A 17,968-nucleotide genomic window follows, 5' to 3' on the forward strand; every position below is an offset into this window, starting at 1 on the left:
TCAGTATAGACAAAGTATTCAGTACAAATAAAGTATACAAGTATAAATAAAGTATACAAATAAAGTATTTAGTAAAGGCAAATATTACCTACTACATGAATTTTCTTCAAAAATCCAAAATCTGTTTTTGGAAATAAGCATTAACTATTCAAGTTCACAAAGGTAAAATAATAATAATAAATGAGAAATTAAGAATTTACAATTACTAGCATTCCCTCAGTACTAATGCCATACAAAAAATGAAAAACTTCTACCTGTAACAAAAAGATATAATAAAAGTGGATGGCTTACTTGGTCACTACCAGCCTGTTTTTCCTCATACTCTCAACTCCTGGCTTTTCCCTTTCAGGTTCCCCTTTCTTACCAGTCTGTTTTTTTGACTTCTTATTCACTGCTTGACTAATGGTTTTGGCACAATGCTTGGGTAGCAACTATTTAAAAAGAAATGAAATCTTACATTAACCAATTATTTTGAAAAAACACTAACAATTTAAGCAAACCTTACGTGAATCCAGACAATGTAGCAAATACCATTTAGCACGAAGGTGAGATGTAGTTCACCTAGCTAGCTTGGGGAGCTCACACAGCATGGTAGAAAAAAGAAATAGGTAAATCTTGTGTGAAGAAAGCTTCATAGAGGAAGTTATTATCAAAGCAAAAGTTTAAAGGATAAGTAAAAACAGACTAGGCAAGCAAAGAATGAGAACATTTTACTGGAAGGAAAAGTTCAGAATTTAGTGAGAAATACTAGGTAGTAAAAAGCATCAAGTGCAGGGTGAAGTAGACAGTTTGACCTATGAGGAAGGTATATGAACACCAAGCTACAGGCTGGATTTTAAACAGTAAGTAATCCTAAAGATGGTGGCAATTTTTTTAAAAACCTAAAAATGGAGTTTTATAAGAAAGAATGAGGTAATGAGATTTACTAAGAGTTTAATGAAAAAGAAAAATTAAAAAATAACTGGCTAACAGTTAATTTTCTTGACTTTACACACAAACTTCCTGTCTGTAAGAAAACATGTGAATTATTACCTGGTCACTAAGAGTACACTGTTCTGTGCAAATATCAGTGATGAGATTTCGAGCTTGTTTGGCCATTTCATCCAAGAACATATTACATAAGGAAAGACTGCGATCTCCAATATGATGTCGCTGTCAAAGCAGAATAATAACAACAATAATAAAAGTTATAAGAAAGCAGTTTGAATTAAAATATTTTTTAAATAAACATGGAAAATAAAGTCTATTGTACACTGAGGAGTGGGGGTAAGGAACATTCTAGATCACCTTTATCTCTTAGAACAACTAACCTACCATATTGTATTTATACAGCTGATGTAAAGTATTTGGTGATTATACAAGTAAAGTATGATTAGAGGGATCTTAGAGTATTGGTATTTTCTTTAACATGAAAAACTATTAACTTAATTTTCAGTTTTTGCAAGGTCCTACATCTGGATCTTAAAAATTAAACTATCAAACAGAGAATGTTAAAGAACACATTTAGAGTAATGTTTTCTAATCTTAACTGATACACACATAAACACACATATATTATACATATGTATATAAAGATCTTGACACAACAAAAAACTTCATAGTTATAGAAAAGCTTAAATATTTAATTAAAATTGTTAGACATGAGGTCAGTAAAACAAAGAAATTCACAAAGCATTCAACTCCCTAAAATCAAACTCTCCAACCCAGAGGAGAAAAAAAGCTAACCATCATTTTCTGAACACAACTAGGGGGGAGGGGGGGCGGGCAGGGAGCATGATTTTAAATTTTCAAGAGATTAGATATGTGTATGTAGACATATACTCACTCAAATTCATCCATCTCTCTCTACAGGATTCTATAACCTTTTAGTTTTGGTGGCTATCATAATAATTTAATAGGTTTTTCTTGTCAATGATAACTGGAAAGTTGAGTATATAATGCCATAAAATTTTGCATTCCAAATTTATAATACTTCATAAAGAGAGAAATATTTTAAAGTTTACCTTACCAGATCTTCCATAATTATGTAACAAATATACAGTTTACATATGGTATTTCTATGTTGCTAATAAATGTAAATATACAATATAAATATATTCATACACAAATATGAATGTAAATATACAATATATAAATAAATGTAATATATAAGAACACCTAAAGTAACGGTTCCTAGATGATCTATCATGATATTTTAGTGTATTTTATTATAAATGCCCCTGAAAACTTTAAAAGGAAGCCAAATCAAAAGGAATCCCCAGCTCAGATACTATTAAATATTGGTTCACTTTACTTAAAGGAAGTTTTCAAATTATAAACATTCAGGGTTTTATTTAACCAAATTCTGACTCCTGAACCCCTTATTATCATTTATTCCTCAAAACAATACAAAACACTGAATTAGTATTTCTTCAAATTTACTAGACTTATTTAAAATACAAATCTGATATCACTACTCCCCTTCAACACTCAGAAATGCTGAAATTGGATGAAAAACATAATAACTGAACTCTCTCCATGATCTGCCTCAGCGTCTGACGACAATACTGAGAACAGATTTTGGGAGAACAATGTCAGAAGCAGAAAGACCACTTAGGAAACTACATTAATAATGCAGGAAAAAAGATGTGGCTTTAACAATGATGATAAGTGGTAGGAGTTTGGATATATATGAAGCCCAAAGGCTTTTTGAAAAGGCTTCAAAGGATGGTGATGGGGTAACATGCAGAGAATCATGGACATGTTACATTTCAGATGGCTAAAAATACCTAAATTCCAGCAGCATATCCAGAAAATCAAGATCTGAAAGCTCTGGGATGGAGATAAAAATCTGGGAGACATCAGAAATACGCTAAGTTAAATAACCCAGACACAAAAAGACAAATACTACATGGTTCCACCTATATAAACCACCTAGACTAACCAAATTTTTTGAGACAGAAAACAGACTAGAGGATATCAAGAGTTGGAGGAATGAGAAATTACTACTTAATAATTATAAGGTTTCTGCTTGGGATGACAAAAGTTTTGGAAATAATAGTAGTGGTGGTTGCACAACACTGTGAAATTAATTAATGCCACTGAACTGCACATTTAAAAATAACACACGGCACACTTTTAGGTCATATACATAACATTATATATCTGCAGACAGATATAGAGAGATTTTAATCACAGTTTTTTAGAAGAAAAAAAATAGGAACAGAGTGCAAATTGTTGAAGATTTAAATCCCTAGATGAGAAATTTTTACCTTCTCCATATGCAAGAGACAATCACTGAGGATTCTTCAAGAAGGAAAGAGACACTCTGGTGGCAGTGTATTAGACAGCATTAAAGGCAGAAATACTGAAGACAGGAGAACTATTTAGGAGTACATATGAAGAGTATTGCAAATTTGAGCTACAAAAGTGACTAAAGCAATGGAAAGCAGAAGACAGATTCAAGAAATGAAACCAGACAAATAAAATTAAGAAGACTTCATGGGTAATTTAATGGGAAGAATGATTATGAGGAAGAGTTAATACTATACCTGAGGTATAAAGCTTCAGGATAAAATCTATTATATCTAAAAACCGTATAAAAGTATTAAATTTGGTGGTGTTAATATCCTCACAGGTAACAACCCTAAAAGCAGTCCCTACTAAACTTCCTGCAGGTTAACCTTGTCTCAGAGTCCGCTTCCAAAGCACTAATGGAATACAATCTGCAACAGATGTTACCTAATGCTTCAAGATAGTAATAATGCTACTGCTTGTCAGTTTCTTTTCTCCAAGTTCTGTAGTTCTAAGTAAAGGGATTCAACACTAAGTTAAACTATAAAGAAACAGACCATTTAATTTTAATATATAGTCTCACCACGCTTACAAAGTGACATTTCTTCTTTAAAGATCTGAAGAAATACTGAGTACATATTTGATACTTATTATTGATAAAACTACTGAGTAGTTCAATTATTTAATAACTATGTGTGCCTGTGTGTATGTCTTACAAATACTACACTTGATCTTAGCCAAAAGGCCGAGAAGCAATTGTCTTACAAATACTAATGTTAATTTTGTTTACCATATCTATCATATTAACAAGTGAGTGAAATTCCTCTTTGACATGTTTATGTTTAGTCAGTAACCTATACATTCAATTTTCAACTCTTTTCAATAACAGTTTAAGAGAAAAAGTAAGCATACAAAATTAATTACTGTATAAACTTTACCATAAATATGAATACCTCACCTGTCATTTAATAAATATAATTCTAAGTGACATTATGATATGTTCTTAAAAATATGTATGTGCATTTATCCATCCATGCAAATAAACACTACATTTATTTTAATCTATTAAAACATCGTTCTGATTCTGCATAAAGAGAAATTAGGTAGGAAGCTAGATTAGGTAATTATGAAATCTAGCTAGCTACATGTTTGGTCTAGTATACTCTGCATACCATATAAATCACAGTACTATCCTGAAATTACCTCTTCTGGACATAGTTCATGTGTGCAACTCATAAAATGAGTGCAAAGTAGTGGAAATGCAATTGAATATCTTGACTGAGAGGGTAACTCCAAACACTGTTGAAACATCTTCTCAAAAGCACGGCTATAAAAACTATATGAGGAAACACATTAAAAATTAGAATCACCATTTTTACAGTTAAAAGTTTTATGATACAGTACTTAGTTAATTTAACTGGATTCCAGGGAACAAAAGTTATCAACTGGTAGCCTTTATTCCCTTAAGAAGTGAGTAGTTATTTTTCCAAAGAGTATCTTTTATATGCCAACAATCATTACAGAGTAATAAAAATATAATTTGCATAATAGTAAGTTTTAAAATAAAAAATTTAAACAAAGAATAAACCATATCTATGGCTTATGAATACATGACATTCAAATCTCACACTACCAAATCTTATCAAAGGCAAGTCACTATCAATTAGTAAGAAACACCACTATTTTATTGTACCACTAAGAAAGAAAAACACTGTTAATTAAACAATGCTGTACCATCAATTTTAAATTATTTCCCAATTTTGGAGATATTAAACATAAAAGGAGTCAATAAAATGTAGTACATCTTGGAATAGTAAGACAAGTAGTAAACATGTATTTATTTTGGATGTAACAGATAAAATAGTAAAGTGATGAGAAAAGAATGGATAAAAGTTACTTAGGGATAAAAGTTAAATATGACTGAAAATCACAAGTTTTAAACATTATTCAAAGTATTTTTATTTCCAAGGAAGGGGAACAGGATTTTTTAATTGCAGTAGCTTTCTTTTACCAAAAGGAACCTTTCTGTAGCTCAAATACATGTAAAGATAAAATGTTTCATTTTCTTTTCAAGTCAGACAACAGTATAGGATTCCAAATAATCTTAAAATTCTTACAAATTTGACATGTGATATACTTTGTTTCAGTGACAAATTATGTTTCAGGGTTTTTTTTTTTTTTTGGTTTGGTTTGTTTTGTTTCAGTTTTTTTTAGGAAACCTCTCATGCATTCCCTATCTGGTGATTTGATTTCTTTTGCAATACTGCTAATTAAAGCTATCTTAACAAACTGCCCAAATCAGTGTGGACTGGAGTATCTTCCAAAATAAAAACAATGAGAAGCTGTTTGTAATAACAGCTTTTCAATACACACAAACAACTACCACTATCCACTGAGATTATCTCAGCATTGTAGAAATAAAGGGACACACTAGGTTACTCCAATTAGTTTCCACACAGGAAAAAAAGCCAAGAAGATACAGAGCTGATACTGCCCAGCTTTGGAGCCAGAATAGTTATGTATGAAACCTGGTCCTACTCTTTATTAGTCTGATCACAATCAAGTTCATTTATTCATTTAAACATTTATTAAACACCTACTATGGTAGACACTAAAAAACCAAAAACCTGACCTGAACTTCCTTCAAGGACCACCTTATGTGGGGAGAAAGAGAGGGAAGAAAAGGGGCGCCTTGGTGGCTCAGTGGGTTAAGCCTCTGCCTTCAGCTCAGGTCATGATCTCTGGGTCCTGGGATTGAGCCCCGCATCGGGCTTTCTGCTTAGCTGGGAGCCTGCTTCCCCTTCTCTCTCTGCCTGCCTCTCTGCCTACTTGTGATCTCTCTCTCCGTCAAACAAATAAATAAAATCTTTGAAAAAAAAAAGAGAGGGAAGAAAATAATTAAAGAGGCTATGACAGGAGCAAAGGAAAATGGAGGGAGTAGTCACCACATCATCACAGCATTAATATCTAATTACTACAGAGTGAAATTACTTGTTATTTCCAACATTTGTTCTACTTGACCCTGATTCACAACTTTTTTTCCCTTAATCTAATGATGCAAAAGAGGGTCTTAAGGCAATCTGAAGTGACAGTTTTTTACCTCCACACAAAAAGTGTAAAAATAAATTCACAACAGTAAGAGCTGCTCTTATATAGAATTTAAAAAAAAAAAAAAAAAAAAGGGCAAAGGGCCCCTATTGGGAAAATTTCTTTTTGTGGTAAATTATTCTTTTTTTTTTTTTTTTTTTTTTTTTTTTTTTAAGATTTATTTTTAGGTAATCTCTACATCCAACATGGGGCTCAAACCCATATTAAGATCAAGAGTTGTATGAGCCAGCCAGACACCTCTATTCCCTTTATTCTTAAGATTCTATTACTGAGGGGCACCTGGGTGGCTCAGTGGGTTAAAGCCTCTGCCTCAGCTCAGATCATGATCCCAGAGTCCTGGGACAGAGTCCCGCATCGGGCTCTCTGCTCAGCAGGGAGTTTGCTTCCTCCCCCTCTCTCTCTCTGCCTGCCTCTCTGCCTACTTGTGATCACTGTCTGTCAAATAAATAAATAAAATTAAATTAAATTTTAAAAGGCTATTACTGAATGGTCTCAAGGACAACACTATCATAAAAACAATAAACAAAGGTATCTTTGCATACTAAAAATGTCAAATTCTGATACAAAAAAAATTACCACATACCAAAATATGGAGAGATCTGATGTTTCCACCAACATTTCCACCAAGGAATCTACCATCTTTGTATGAAAAATTATTGTATTCATCATCTTTCCAAGTTCTCTGTGATCTGCAAGGCTAAGTGAAGCCTTAGAAACACTAGTATATGCCTGCGAAAGTAAAAAACAAAAGTAGTTTAAGCAAAGACCAATGATTTTAGCCTTGACATTCTACAGGGAAAAAAAAAACACATTATCAAAAATTTTTTGATGTTTATTTTGACGTTGTATCAGTAGCATCACCTTTTTAAAGCTGTCAATAGTGACTCAAACTTGAAATTCCTATCAAAAAAATTCTTTAAATAAATAGAAATACTACTGCCAATAAAGTAAAATCTTATATATGGGTCATTCATCTAGAACCCCTAAGGAACGGAAGTTATAATATCAAAAGTATAAAAAGTCTACCGAAAGAAATTTTCAATCTAGTTTGAGAGAAAAAATACAAGTGATACACTCAGATGGAAGTAAATATTGTACATATTAATTCACTGAGGTTTTAGATTATAGTAATTAAAACATACTATACTAATTGATGAATTCTAGAAAAGAAGTGAAAATCGTAAAAACTAGTGTAGGTTGAGCAATGTGATAGAACTTAACCAAAACCATCATGATAGGTTTACAGGGAAATAAATTCTACTATAAGGGTACCCAATCAGAGAGGAAAAATCTGTCCACAGACAGTGGGCATTCCAGAAAGGCACAAAACAAGAAGAGAAAGAGTGTCTATAGAATAAATACTGTTCACTATGGCTACAGTTAAAATGAAAAGAGGAGAAAGAAAATGGTGTAAGAAGAGATTCAACCAGATCATGTAGACCCCTGAAAAACACATTAAAGAATTTAAACCTTTTGGTGAACCAAAGGTTCTGTGCAGTGGTCAACTTGTGTTTTAGAAACATTATTCTATGTGGAGGTGGGAACTAGGGAAAAGTGGACAGAAAGGGAATAGGAGGCAGTCGTGGCAATAATCCAGACAGTATTACGATGGTCTCGTCTACAATGGTGGTAATTAAAAAGGGTTTCATCTGGGAAATCATTAGATAGGCAGGCAACAGAAGAATTACGAATGATGGCCAGGATTCTGGTGTTGTGATATACTCCTTCATGGATCTCACGTGTGCCTACACATCTTCGATATGCAAGAATTCAAGGCTCAGAGTACTCACTACTCAGGCCATTTCTGAGAGTACTTGTACGTACTTTGTACTTGCAGCTAGCTGCCAAACTTGAGGAAATGAGGCAGTATCTACCTCTGGATCAAAGAGCTAGTATGATTACTGTTGATACAATAGAGGGTTCATCAAATTCAGTGTTCCTTAGCTGCAACACAAACCTACTGCATACATAGCATTCATCTGGGTCATGGAAGCAAGAGAAAAAAAATGATACATATATGTTGATGCTCATGCTGTTTCCTGTGCAATGAATAAAATCCTTTGTCCTTGATGCAGGGGCCCCATGTCTTCTGCCAATTTCCATCAAACAGTAGAGACTAAATAATTATTTCCTTGTAAACTGGATAAAAATCAAATCTCAGCCCCTACAATGGCAAGGGGCTACAACATGGATGGTGAGAAAATGACAAAATTAATTTAAAAGACTCATTTGAAATATTTAACAACAATGAAAGGAAAAACAGGTCACTTTAAAAAAAAAGGTTTAAATAAAAGTAAGGTAAGAACAACCTAAGTAAATTTAATGACAGAAGGGAAGAAGATAAATGAAAGTAACCAAAGATGATTAAGAGACTAGGGAATACATAAGGGAACGAGATGCCTGAGGAAGCAGGAAAAAAAATGACAAAGAATAAATGGATAAAGAATTCTTCTTTAAAGACTAGAAAAAACAAGAAAAATCAAAATGACCTAAAAAAGACCAATGACTTAAGGATTAAATTAGGACTCCAGTGAAGGCAAAAAGCAATTCTAAAATTCTCCCAAAGGCTTACCCTTCTGGTCCTGCACTACTCAAAATTACTGATATCTAGAGAACTGTGTACCTGTCTGGCCATGCGCTTATACTGAACTCTTATCTTTATATCTGATCATTGAGTCAGATCATTCATCGCTCTTGTGAAGATTTGTTCCTTCTTGTAGTAATATTTAACACTAAAAAGTTTCTTTACTTGTCCTTTCCTCATTGTTTGCCCTTTTCCTGTGTAAGCTTATTTTCCTATTCAATTTCTACCCATCTTTCAATGTCTGGGCAAAATGATGCTTTCTCTGTAAAATTATTATTAGCAATTCCAACTTGAAAAAAGCTTTCTTCCTTCTAAGAAAACTACAGTTAATTTATAATCCTATTTTGCCAACAGCATCTTTTAAGTTATTTTAAATTTTCAACTGCTATTTAATTTTTCATTACCTTTAATGCCTATCTCCACAGCCAGATTTATAACATCCTTAAAAGAGGATCTGTATTCTTCTACAGATTATATAATACTGCTCAATATTTTATTTCTGGTATCCTATGGCCTAGTCTGTAGGTGTGGAACTTTTCTTCATCACCTATGCTAACGTTCTGGATTCTGGCTACTGCCTCACAACTTGCACTTTTATCCTTTCCCTCAGACAAGACTTCTCTGGCTTACTTATATGCCCCACTATTTTCTTCCTTAGTATGCTCTAGTCCACTGTCACTAAAAATTAAGAGTTATACAGTAGAAAGTGGCTGTATGTCCCACTCATGATTATGAGCAATGTTATGGGTTAAAAATATGCTGGAGTCATAGTCCCCAGTTTCTCAGAATGTAACCTCATTTGGAAACAGGGTCTTTACAGAGGCAATCAAGTTAAAAATGAGGTCATAAGAGTGGACCCTAATCCATTATCACTGGAATCCTCATAAAAAAGGAAAAATTTGGACACAGAGATATGCACAGAAGACTGTATAAAGAGAGACAGGGACAATGCAATTAGAGTGACTCATCTATAAGCCAAAACACATCAAAGTTTGCCAGCAAATTACCAGGAGCTAGGAAAAAGCCTGGAACAGATTTTCCCTCATAGCCCTAAGAAATAATCAACCTAGCTGACACCTCGATTTAGGACTTCTAGCCTCCAGAATTATAAAATAATAAATTTCTGTTGTTTAAGCTACCAGCTTTGGTACTCTGTTAGGGCAACCCTAGCAAACTAATAAAAGCAAGAATACAACACATGAAAGAATCATATAGCAGGTAATATTATAATAATCTCATAAAAATTTAGAAAAAACTTAGATATACCAGTTCTACACTCAATGCTACAGAAATGTTTTATATTCTGCCATGTGACTAAACACAGATAAATTCTCAAGTGAATCCTCCAAATGATTAAGTAAATAATCCTGAAAGTATTTAATAAGGGTAAATTCGAAATGTACCTTAACTCTCTAAAATTTTCTGAACCCAAATGTTGGTTTAGGCACTCTCACAAACTGAGAGCAGGATACTTAAATACTTCAAGCTTCTTGATGATGAGTGACTTTCAAAATTTTAAATGTGTACATCCTGTAGCACCGCAAGTTCACTTTTATTTTCATTTTATATGCTCTGACTTCTATACTGTTTCACAGCTTTTGTTAAAATAAAATGTTAATATCTATACTTTATTTTTTTTTAAGATTTTATTTATTTATTTGACAGAGAGAGACAGCAAAAGAGGGAACACAAGCAGTGGGAGAGGAAGAAGCAGGATCCTTGCAGAGGAGGGAGCCCAATGTGGGGGGCTCGATCCCAGACCACCCAGGCACCCTAAACTTTATTTTTAAAGGGGAAAAAAAACCTATTATATATACACATTTAATATTTTGGGGTGGTGGTGTTTTAAGTGCTCCTCCCTGATTTCCCACTAACCAACTCTGCAAACTCAGGCAAGTTACTTAATACTTGTAGCCTCACTTATAAAATCATCTCCAAAAGTACACAACCATAGAACAAAGAGTAAGTGTGAGAAAAATGCCTTTGTATTTTGAGGTTGGAAGGAACCTAAGGGCAAAATTACCTCAGGTAATAGAAAGGTATGCTCTTTCTAGGAGTCCTTCCTGAGATTGGGTTGATCTAAAAATCTCTTCCACCAACACATACTGGTTTTCTTTTTACTTTTTAATTAAACAAATAAAAATTAATTTAAGTTGCAGGTGGGTGTATATAGTACAATTCCATGTACTGGATACATGGATATAAACCTAAACGGATATAAACCACTTATTAAAAGCATTTCTGAGGTATGAAAGTGGGAAGTAAAAGTACAAACTACTTTACCTCTGGGTATGCTGACATCTTATAATGAGAACATACTACTATTATTTTAAAATATACATATTTTAAAAATACTCAGTTACAGAAAAACTGCACCACAGTTTTGACATAATTACTAGAAGAATTTACAGGGAATTAAATTTCATTATGAAATTTACAGTTATACAAAGATTTTAAGCTTGAATTTTAAAAGTCCTCTAAAACTATGTTAGTTATATATTAAAAGAAAACTTTTAAAGTCTACTACCATTTATTTCTGCATTTCAGAAAAATGGAAGCTTTTGGCACTATATCAGGGGACAGTAAACTACAGACTGTGAGCTGGATGCTTGTTCTTGCTCCTTCATAAAGAAGACATCTAGATAGATCTAGATAGCTAACAAGAACATGAAAAGGTGCTCAACATCATTGATCATCAGGAAAATGCAAATCAAAAGTACAATGAGATGTCACCTCATTATTAGAAAAGCTATTGACAAAAACACAAGGCAAAAATGTGGAGAAAAGGGAACCCTCATGCACTCCTGGTGGGAATGTAAATGGATGCAGCCACTACGGAAAACAGTATAGAGACTCCTCAAAAAATTAGAATTACCATGTGATCCAGTAATTCCATTTCTAGATATTTATCTGAAGGAAATGAAAACACTCACTCAAAAAGATATCTATAAACCCAAGTTCATATGCAGCACTATTTACAAGAGCCAAGACATGGAAATAGCCTAAGTGGCAATCAGTGGATAAAAAGATGAAGAAATGGTGGTGTGTAAACACACACACACACACACGGGATTATTCAACAAAAGAATGGGTAATCCTGCCACCTGTGACAACATGGGTGGACCCGGAAAGCATTATACTACGTGAAGAAAGTCAGACACAGAAAGTCAAAGACCAAATGAACTCATTTATATGTGGAATTAAAAAAAAAACAAAAAACAAATACTTAAAACTAAATGCACAGTAGACAATGGACTGCTGGTTGCCAAACGTGGGGCACCAGAGTTGGGCAATATGGCTGAGGGTAACCAAAAGTTACAGATTCCCAGTTATAAAATAAGTAAGTCCTGGAGATGTTATGTACAGTATGATACATGTATCATATGTATCAGTAAAACTGTATTGCATATTTGAAAGTTGCTAAGAAAAATAGATCTTAAAAGTTCTCAGAAGAAAAAAAATTCCTAACTGTGTGGTGATAGATGTTAACTAGACTTATTATGATCATGTTGCAATATGAATGAATGAATCATTATGTTGTAAACCTGAAACTAATATATTGTTATATGTTGATTATTTCTTAAGAAAACTGTTTCTTCTATGAGGTAAAAACTATAATTAGTTACACAAAACTAGTCTTTTCAACAGGTATACAACAATGAATTTTTTATTAGTATTTTCATGTTAGTTAAAATATTCATTACCCAAACAGAATGACAATGCAAATTAAGTTATTCTTACCTGTAATCTAAACCAATCTAATCTCATTCCTCTGAAATCAAATACTTCCCCATCTTCAACTACAATAATAGAAAAAATATTACAAAGCAAATTAATGTTTCACAAATATATAATCAGTTTTAAAATTTAAGATCTAAGACAATTCCACTTATGGCCATATACACAAAAGAATTATAAGCAGAGTCTTAAAGAGGTATTTGCATACCATGTTCAAAGCAGCATTATTCACAACAGCCAAAAGGCAGAAGCAACCCAAATGTCCATCAATAGAGGAATAGATGAAAGAAATGTGGTACATTATTCAGCCTTTAAAAAGAAGGAAATTCTGACACATGCTATAGTGAGGCTGAACCCTCAGGACATTATGCTAGTGAAATGACTCAGTGCCAAAAAGGCAAATACTGCATGATCCCACTTATGAGGTACCTGGAGTAGTCAAACTCATAATGGTAGATGTCAGGAGCAAGAGGTTAACAGGAAGTGTTCTTTAATAGCTATGGAGTTTCAGTCTTCAAGATGAGAAAGTTCTAGAGATGGCTGCACTGCTATGTGAATATACTAAACACTATTAAACTGTACACTTAAAAAAAACAAAAGCAACTGAATAGCTAAGAGAGTGAAGTCATTCTCAAATCCTATAAAGATGTTGATATAAGGAGGGAGTTATGCTAAGAGAAGTGTAAAGTACAGACTTCTCTCCTAAACTCTTTCTCAGTGTGCTTATATACCAATTTTGAAAAAAGCTAGAAGAGAGCTTGGGAAATTCTATAAACAGAAGCTATGGACAGCATGGTGAAACTCCTCAAAGTAACTCTTTATACACCAAATATCACCAGGCAACTTCACAATAACTTCACTACTTAAGTGTGATAAAGATTGATTAAACTAAAATGTATTTATTACTCAGAAATGTTCAAGGTTTTAGATATCTTTTACTTAAAGATTATAACACTGAAATATCATAGCAATCTGCTGGAATGAAGTATTCAAATAATGAAGAGGCAGTCGAGTATACAACATTTGGGACTGACATACCTAAACTTAAAATCCCTGCACTAGTAGGGACACTTAATACCTGTTAGAGCTTGGCAAAATCGAGTTAACTCTCAAACCTTGAGTTTTCAAATCTACCAAATACAACAGCTTTCTAAAACTGATGTGAATTAAATAGGATGATATTTGAGTGCCTGGTACTTTTTTAAATATAATTTCATCAGTGGTACCAACTATTGTCATAGATGATGCTTAGATCACATACATACTTCATTATGTTTTGGGTTTTTTTTTTCCCCCATCTACTGAATAATAAGAAATTTCAAGCCATAATTCTCATTATTTTTATAAACATCATTATATACCTATTTTGGCAACTTTGCTTCAGCGAGAACAAAGATAAGACAAAAGAAAACAGAGTAAATGTGTCCAAAATAAATGAGTCTAGAAAAATTAACTGTTAAATCCCCCCCTTAATAATCAAATCTGAAAATCTAATTAGGAGAAAATATGCTTTTATTTGGAAGACTTACCTTGTTTTACACTCAGGGAAGTCATAGTGTTAACAAAAGAGGACATGATAATCGATTCATCCTCAGGGCAAACAGAAAGATTCTGAAAAAAAAAAAAAAATAATAATAATGTTAAAAACATCTAACTGGGGAAATAATTCATAGGTCCATCAAGTGGTAGATGGATAAACAATCTGGTATATCCATATTGTATTTTTCAGCTTTAAACAGGAATGAAATGATACATACATTAACGTGGATGAATCTCAGAAACACTATGCTAATTGAAAGAAATCACAAACAATAGATTATATAGTATATGATTCCATTTATATGAGAAAAAATGTTTTTAAAGGCAAAAGTGATTAAAAAGCAGATGAATAGTTGCCCAGGGTTTAGAGAGAGAATCAATTACGAAGGTACACAAGAAAACTTTTAAGTGTTGGAAACTTTCCATGTCTTGACTGTAGTCGTAGTAACATGGACATACAGTTGTCAAAATTCAAATGGTATACTGAAAATAGATGACTTTTATTGTGTGTAAATTATACTTCAACAAAATTAGGACCAAAATATCCCTCTCAAGTCAGCTAGAAAAATGAGTACCTTAAAAACTGCATCTGAAGTTGATGCTGAATAACACAATTTTTTAAAAAGTGGATGCTTAGTTCACAAATAGTATAATTTTCAAAACCTACACAGCAATGTGAATATACATAATTTCACTACACTGTACACTTGAAAATGGTTAGGAAAGAAAATTGTATGTTACGTATATTTTACCTCATAAAAAAATTTAACACCTATTACAATGAACTATATTAACAGGTTAATCTTAGTTCTAAATTTAAATCCTAGTAAATGGTTAAAAACACCATGCATGTACTTTACAACAGAAGAGGGTATAAAAAGCTTGGGCATTGGAGTTAGAGCCTGCGCTCAAATACTGGCTCTATTACTCATGAACTCTATGATACTGAGCAAGTTATGTAAATTCTTTTTTCATCAAAAAATGGTAACTACAACTAACCTCTGAGGACTGCTGCACAAATGTAATAAAATATACTATCAATAAATCTGACAATTATTCATACTAGTATTACTGCTACTAATATTATAATTCCAGAAAAAAAATTAATTTTCCTAGTATTGTAAAATACAATTGATGCAAAAGATACCAAAAGAGATGGAATGACAAAAATTTTAATATTATGTAACATAAATCTACATTTATTAATTAATATCCAACCAGCCACAGCAAGTTCCAAAATGACATGAAATCAGGAGTCTGGTTTATTTTTTAAATTGTGATAGCACAAAAGCCTCTCTGGTTTATCCAGTAAGTAGTAACTATTTAAATAAAAGTATAGCAAAGTTGGGGTGCCTGGGTGGCTCAGTGGGTTAAAGCCTCTGCCTTCAGCTCAGGTCATGGTCTCAGGGTCCTGGGATCAAGCCCTGCATCGGGCTCTCTGCTCAGCAGGAAGCGTGCTTCCTCCTCATTCTCTGCCTGCCTCTCTGACTACTTGTAATCCCTGTCTATCAAATAAATAAATAAAATCTTTAAAAAAAAGTCAGCAAAGTAATAACATTTTAGGGATAAAAATCAGCCCTTCTATTCCTGTTTTTAATAGACATTCTAGACAGAAAGCATCCAAGCTCCATCTAGTGGATAAAGGAAAAAATACACCAGTTCAGGATAGTAACCTATGAGGTATATAGAATTCAAGGTAAACAATTACATGAACAATTTTTTATTTTCTTACTTACACCTTTTAAGTAGGTTTGAAAAAAAAAATCAGGATATCAAAGTACGGTTATTCCTCTGGGAAACCAGTAGTTTTAGAATACAGAGAATTCGTGTTGTTCTTTATACTACGTGTTAGTTTACTAACACGTAGTATAAAGACATCTTGATTTTATAAAAAAAAAAAAAAACCCATTTCCCTTACAGTTAGCTTATTTGGAATAAAGATAAAATAAATTTATATTAAAATGAAAAAGACTGAATAAAGAATTTACAGAAACCAAAAAAAAATTAAGACTAAAAATCAACAGATGAAAATCCAAATTAAAATTAGGACATTTAATCAAATTAGGACATCTGGATGAATTTAAAAAAATAAAAAGATCTAACATACTGTGCCAAAGGATTTATCTTCTACTTTTCCTCTAAAACTTAGTTAAATCTGATTTATGACTATCCTCTTTTGCAAGGTCCTCTTTAATTTGGTCACTGTACACCTCCACTGCCAAAATAAAGAATTATTCCCTGCATTGTGTTCACTCTGAACTTGGTACACACTTAAGCATAACACCTACTACATTCAACTACAACTAAGTGTTTTCTCCCCTCTAGATTATGATCCCCTTGACAAGACAGGACAATGACTTACTTATATTTGTAGCTCCACCACTTGGCACTAGATTATACTAAGCAAACAAATCAGTTACTAGAAAGAAGGGAAGCAAAGAACAATAGGGAGAATAGCATGATAAAGTTTTTACCTGTACAAGTTCATTGAGAACAACAGCATCAAAGCCAGAAAGGTACTGCACATAATACCTCTGCATTACAGGTCCGTATTTTCTTACATGTGCTCTAAGCTCTTCCATATAAAATATTAACTCAGCAATGTGCCTTTTTAAAAAATTCAAGAAAAGTATTTCAAAAAAGAAATTCATCATTATTAAGGAAAATATAAAATGCCTTTGGTATTACTACAAGAAGATTTTTTTCTTAGAAAAAGCACTGCTAAATATCATTTTATGTCCATTACTTTCTAAAGACATTTCCATGATGGAAAACAAAAATTAAAAAAAAAAAAACAAAAAACAGCAAAACAGCTATGACTAAAAAAAAGTTGATAAAGGAAAACTCAAAATGAAAATAAAACTAGGGTATCTCATAAACTACATCATTACCAAAAAATCACAAATGAAAGAGGATTAGAGGATTAGAAATAAGATTTTTCTGTATGCTCTTATTTCTCTGCTTCATTTATCAAAATCCTATTGAAAGACTGTGGACTAAAATGATAGACATTTCAAATCACACACTTGGTTGCAACTCTACTTCGGAAGGATTCTTTTTAAATTTTTGTATAGTAAGTCATCTTAAAAAATGAATTCCAAAGGAAATAGTACTGGTTATAGCAAGAAAACAGGAATTTATGACAACCTAGAGTATTAGAAAGGAAACATTAAAACCCTAATATTAAGCTAAAGTAGACTATGCATTCTAATTCCTATCACCTAATGATATATTACAAATATTCCTTTATTATGAAATATGAAAAGCCCTTAAAAAGGTTTTTCAAAATAATTTAACCCCAAGTTCCCAAGTTTCACATCCCATACATCAAAATATTTAAAAAATAACTTTTTAAATGTTGTTAACTTACTTGTCTATAAAGTCATCTGCACTCTTCTTTGGCATGTTATCTGCATGACGAAGTAGCCAGATAATTTCATCACGGGCAAAGGATAATGCCATAAAAACAAAAAGGGCCTAATTAAAAAGAAATAAACAATATTGCTTATTCTCATGCCAAGCTTCTAAGTAAAACCTACTCATAATCTTTCTCTAAGTGAAAAGTCACTGGCAAGAACTGATGAAATCAAGTTCAAAAGACAAAAATGAAAATACAGAAGAAAACCTGGAGATATGTATCAAGAAAAGTACATATATAAGAAGTGAGAAAAATGGAGGAAGGTGTGATATATGTATCAAGTAAACAAATTCATTCTCAGTTATATA

General features: G+C 32.6%; 1 protein-coding gene and 1 pseudogene across 5 annotated transcripts in view; both read right to left on the minus strand.

Moving 5' to 3' along the window:
• The window catches only part of NCKAP1 (NCK associated protein 1), a 99,811-nt gene that overhangs the window by 32,115 nt on the left and 49,728 nt on the right, over positions 1–17,968 (minus strand). For all 5 annotated transcript variants that reach the window (XM_032856074.1, XM_032856073.1, XM_032856076.1 and 2 more), the window contains 8 exons: positions 17,613–17,719; positions 16,717–16,849; positions 14,233–14,314; positions 12,707–12,765; positions 6,965–7,110; positions 4,477–4,609; positions 1,033–1,152; positions 292–431 (listed from right to left, as the gene is read on the minus strand). In XM_032856074.1, coding sequence (XP_032711965.1) covers positions 292–431; positions 1,033–1,152; positions 4,477–4,609; positions 6,965–7,110; positions 12,707–12,765; positions 14,233–14,314; positions 16,717–16,849; positions 17,613–17,719 — 920 coding nt within the window. The remainder of the gene's footprint in view (positions 1–291; positions 432–1,032; positions 1,153–4,476; positions 4,610–6,964; positions 7,111–12,706; positions 12,766–14,232; positions 14,315–16,716; positions 16,850–17,612; positions 17,720–17,968) is intronic.
• On the minus strand, positions 3,942–4,030 carry LOC116866956 (annotated as a pseudogene).

Source organism: Lontra canadensis, unplaced genomic scaffold (assembly GCF_010015895.1).
Source record: "Lontra canadensis isolate GAN:19392208 unplaced genomic scaffold, GSC_riverotter_1.0 scaffold11, whole genome shotgun sequence".
Lineage (NCBI taxonomy): Eukaryota > Metazoa > Chordata > Mammalia > Carnivora > Mustelidae > Lontra > Lontra canadensis.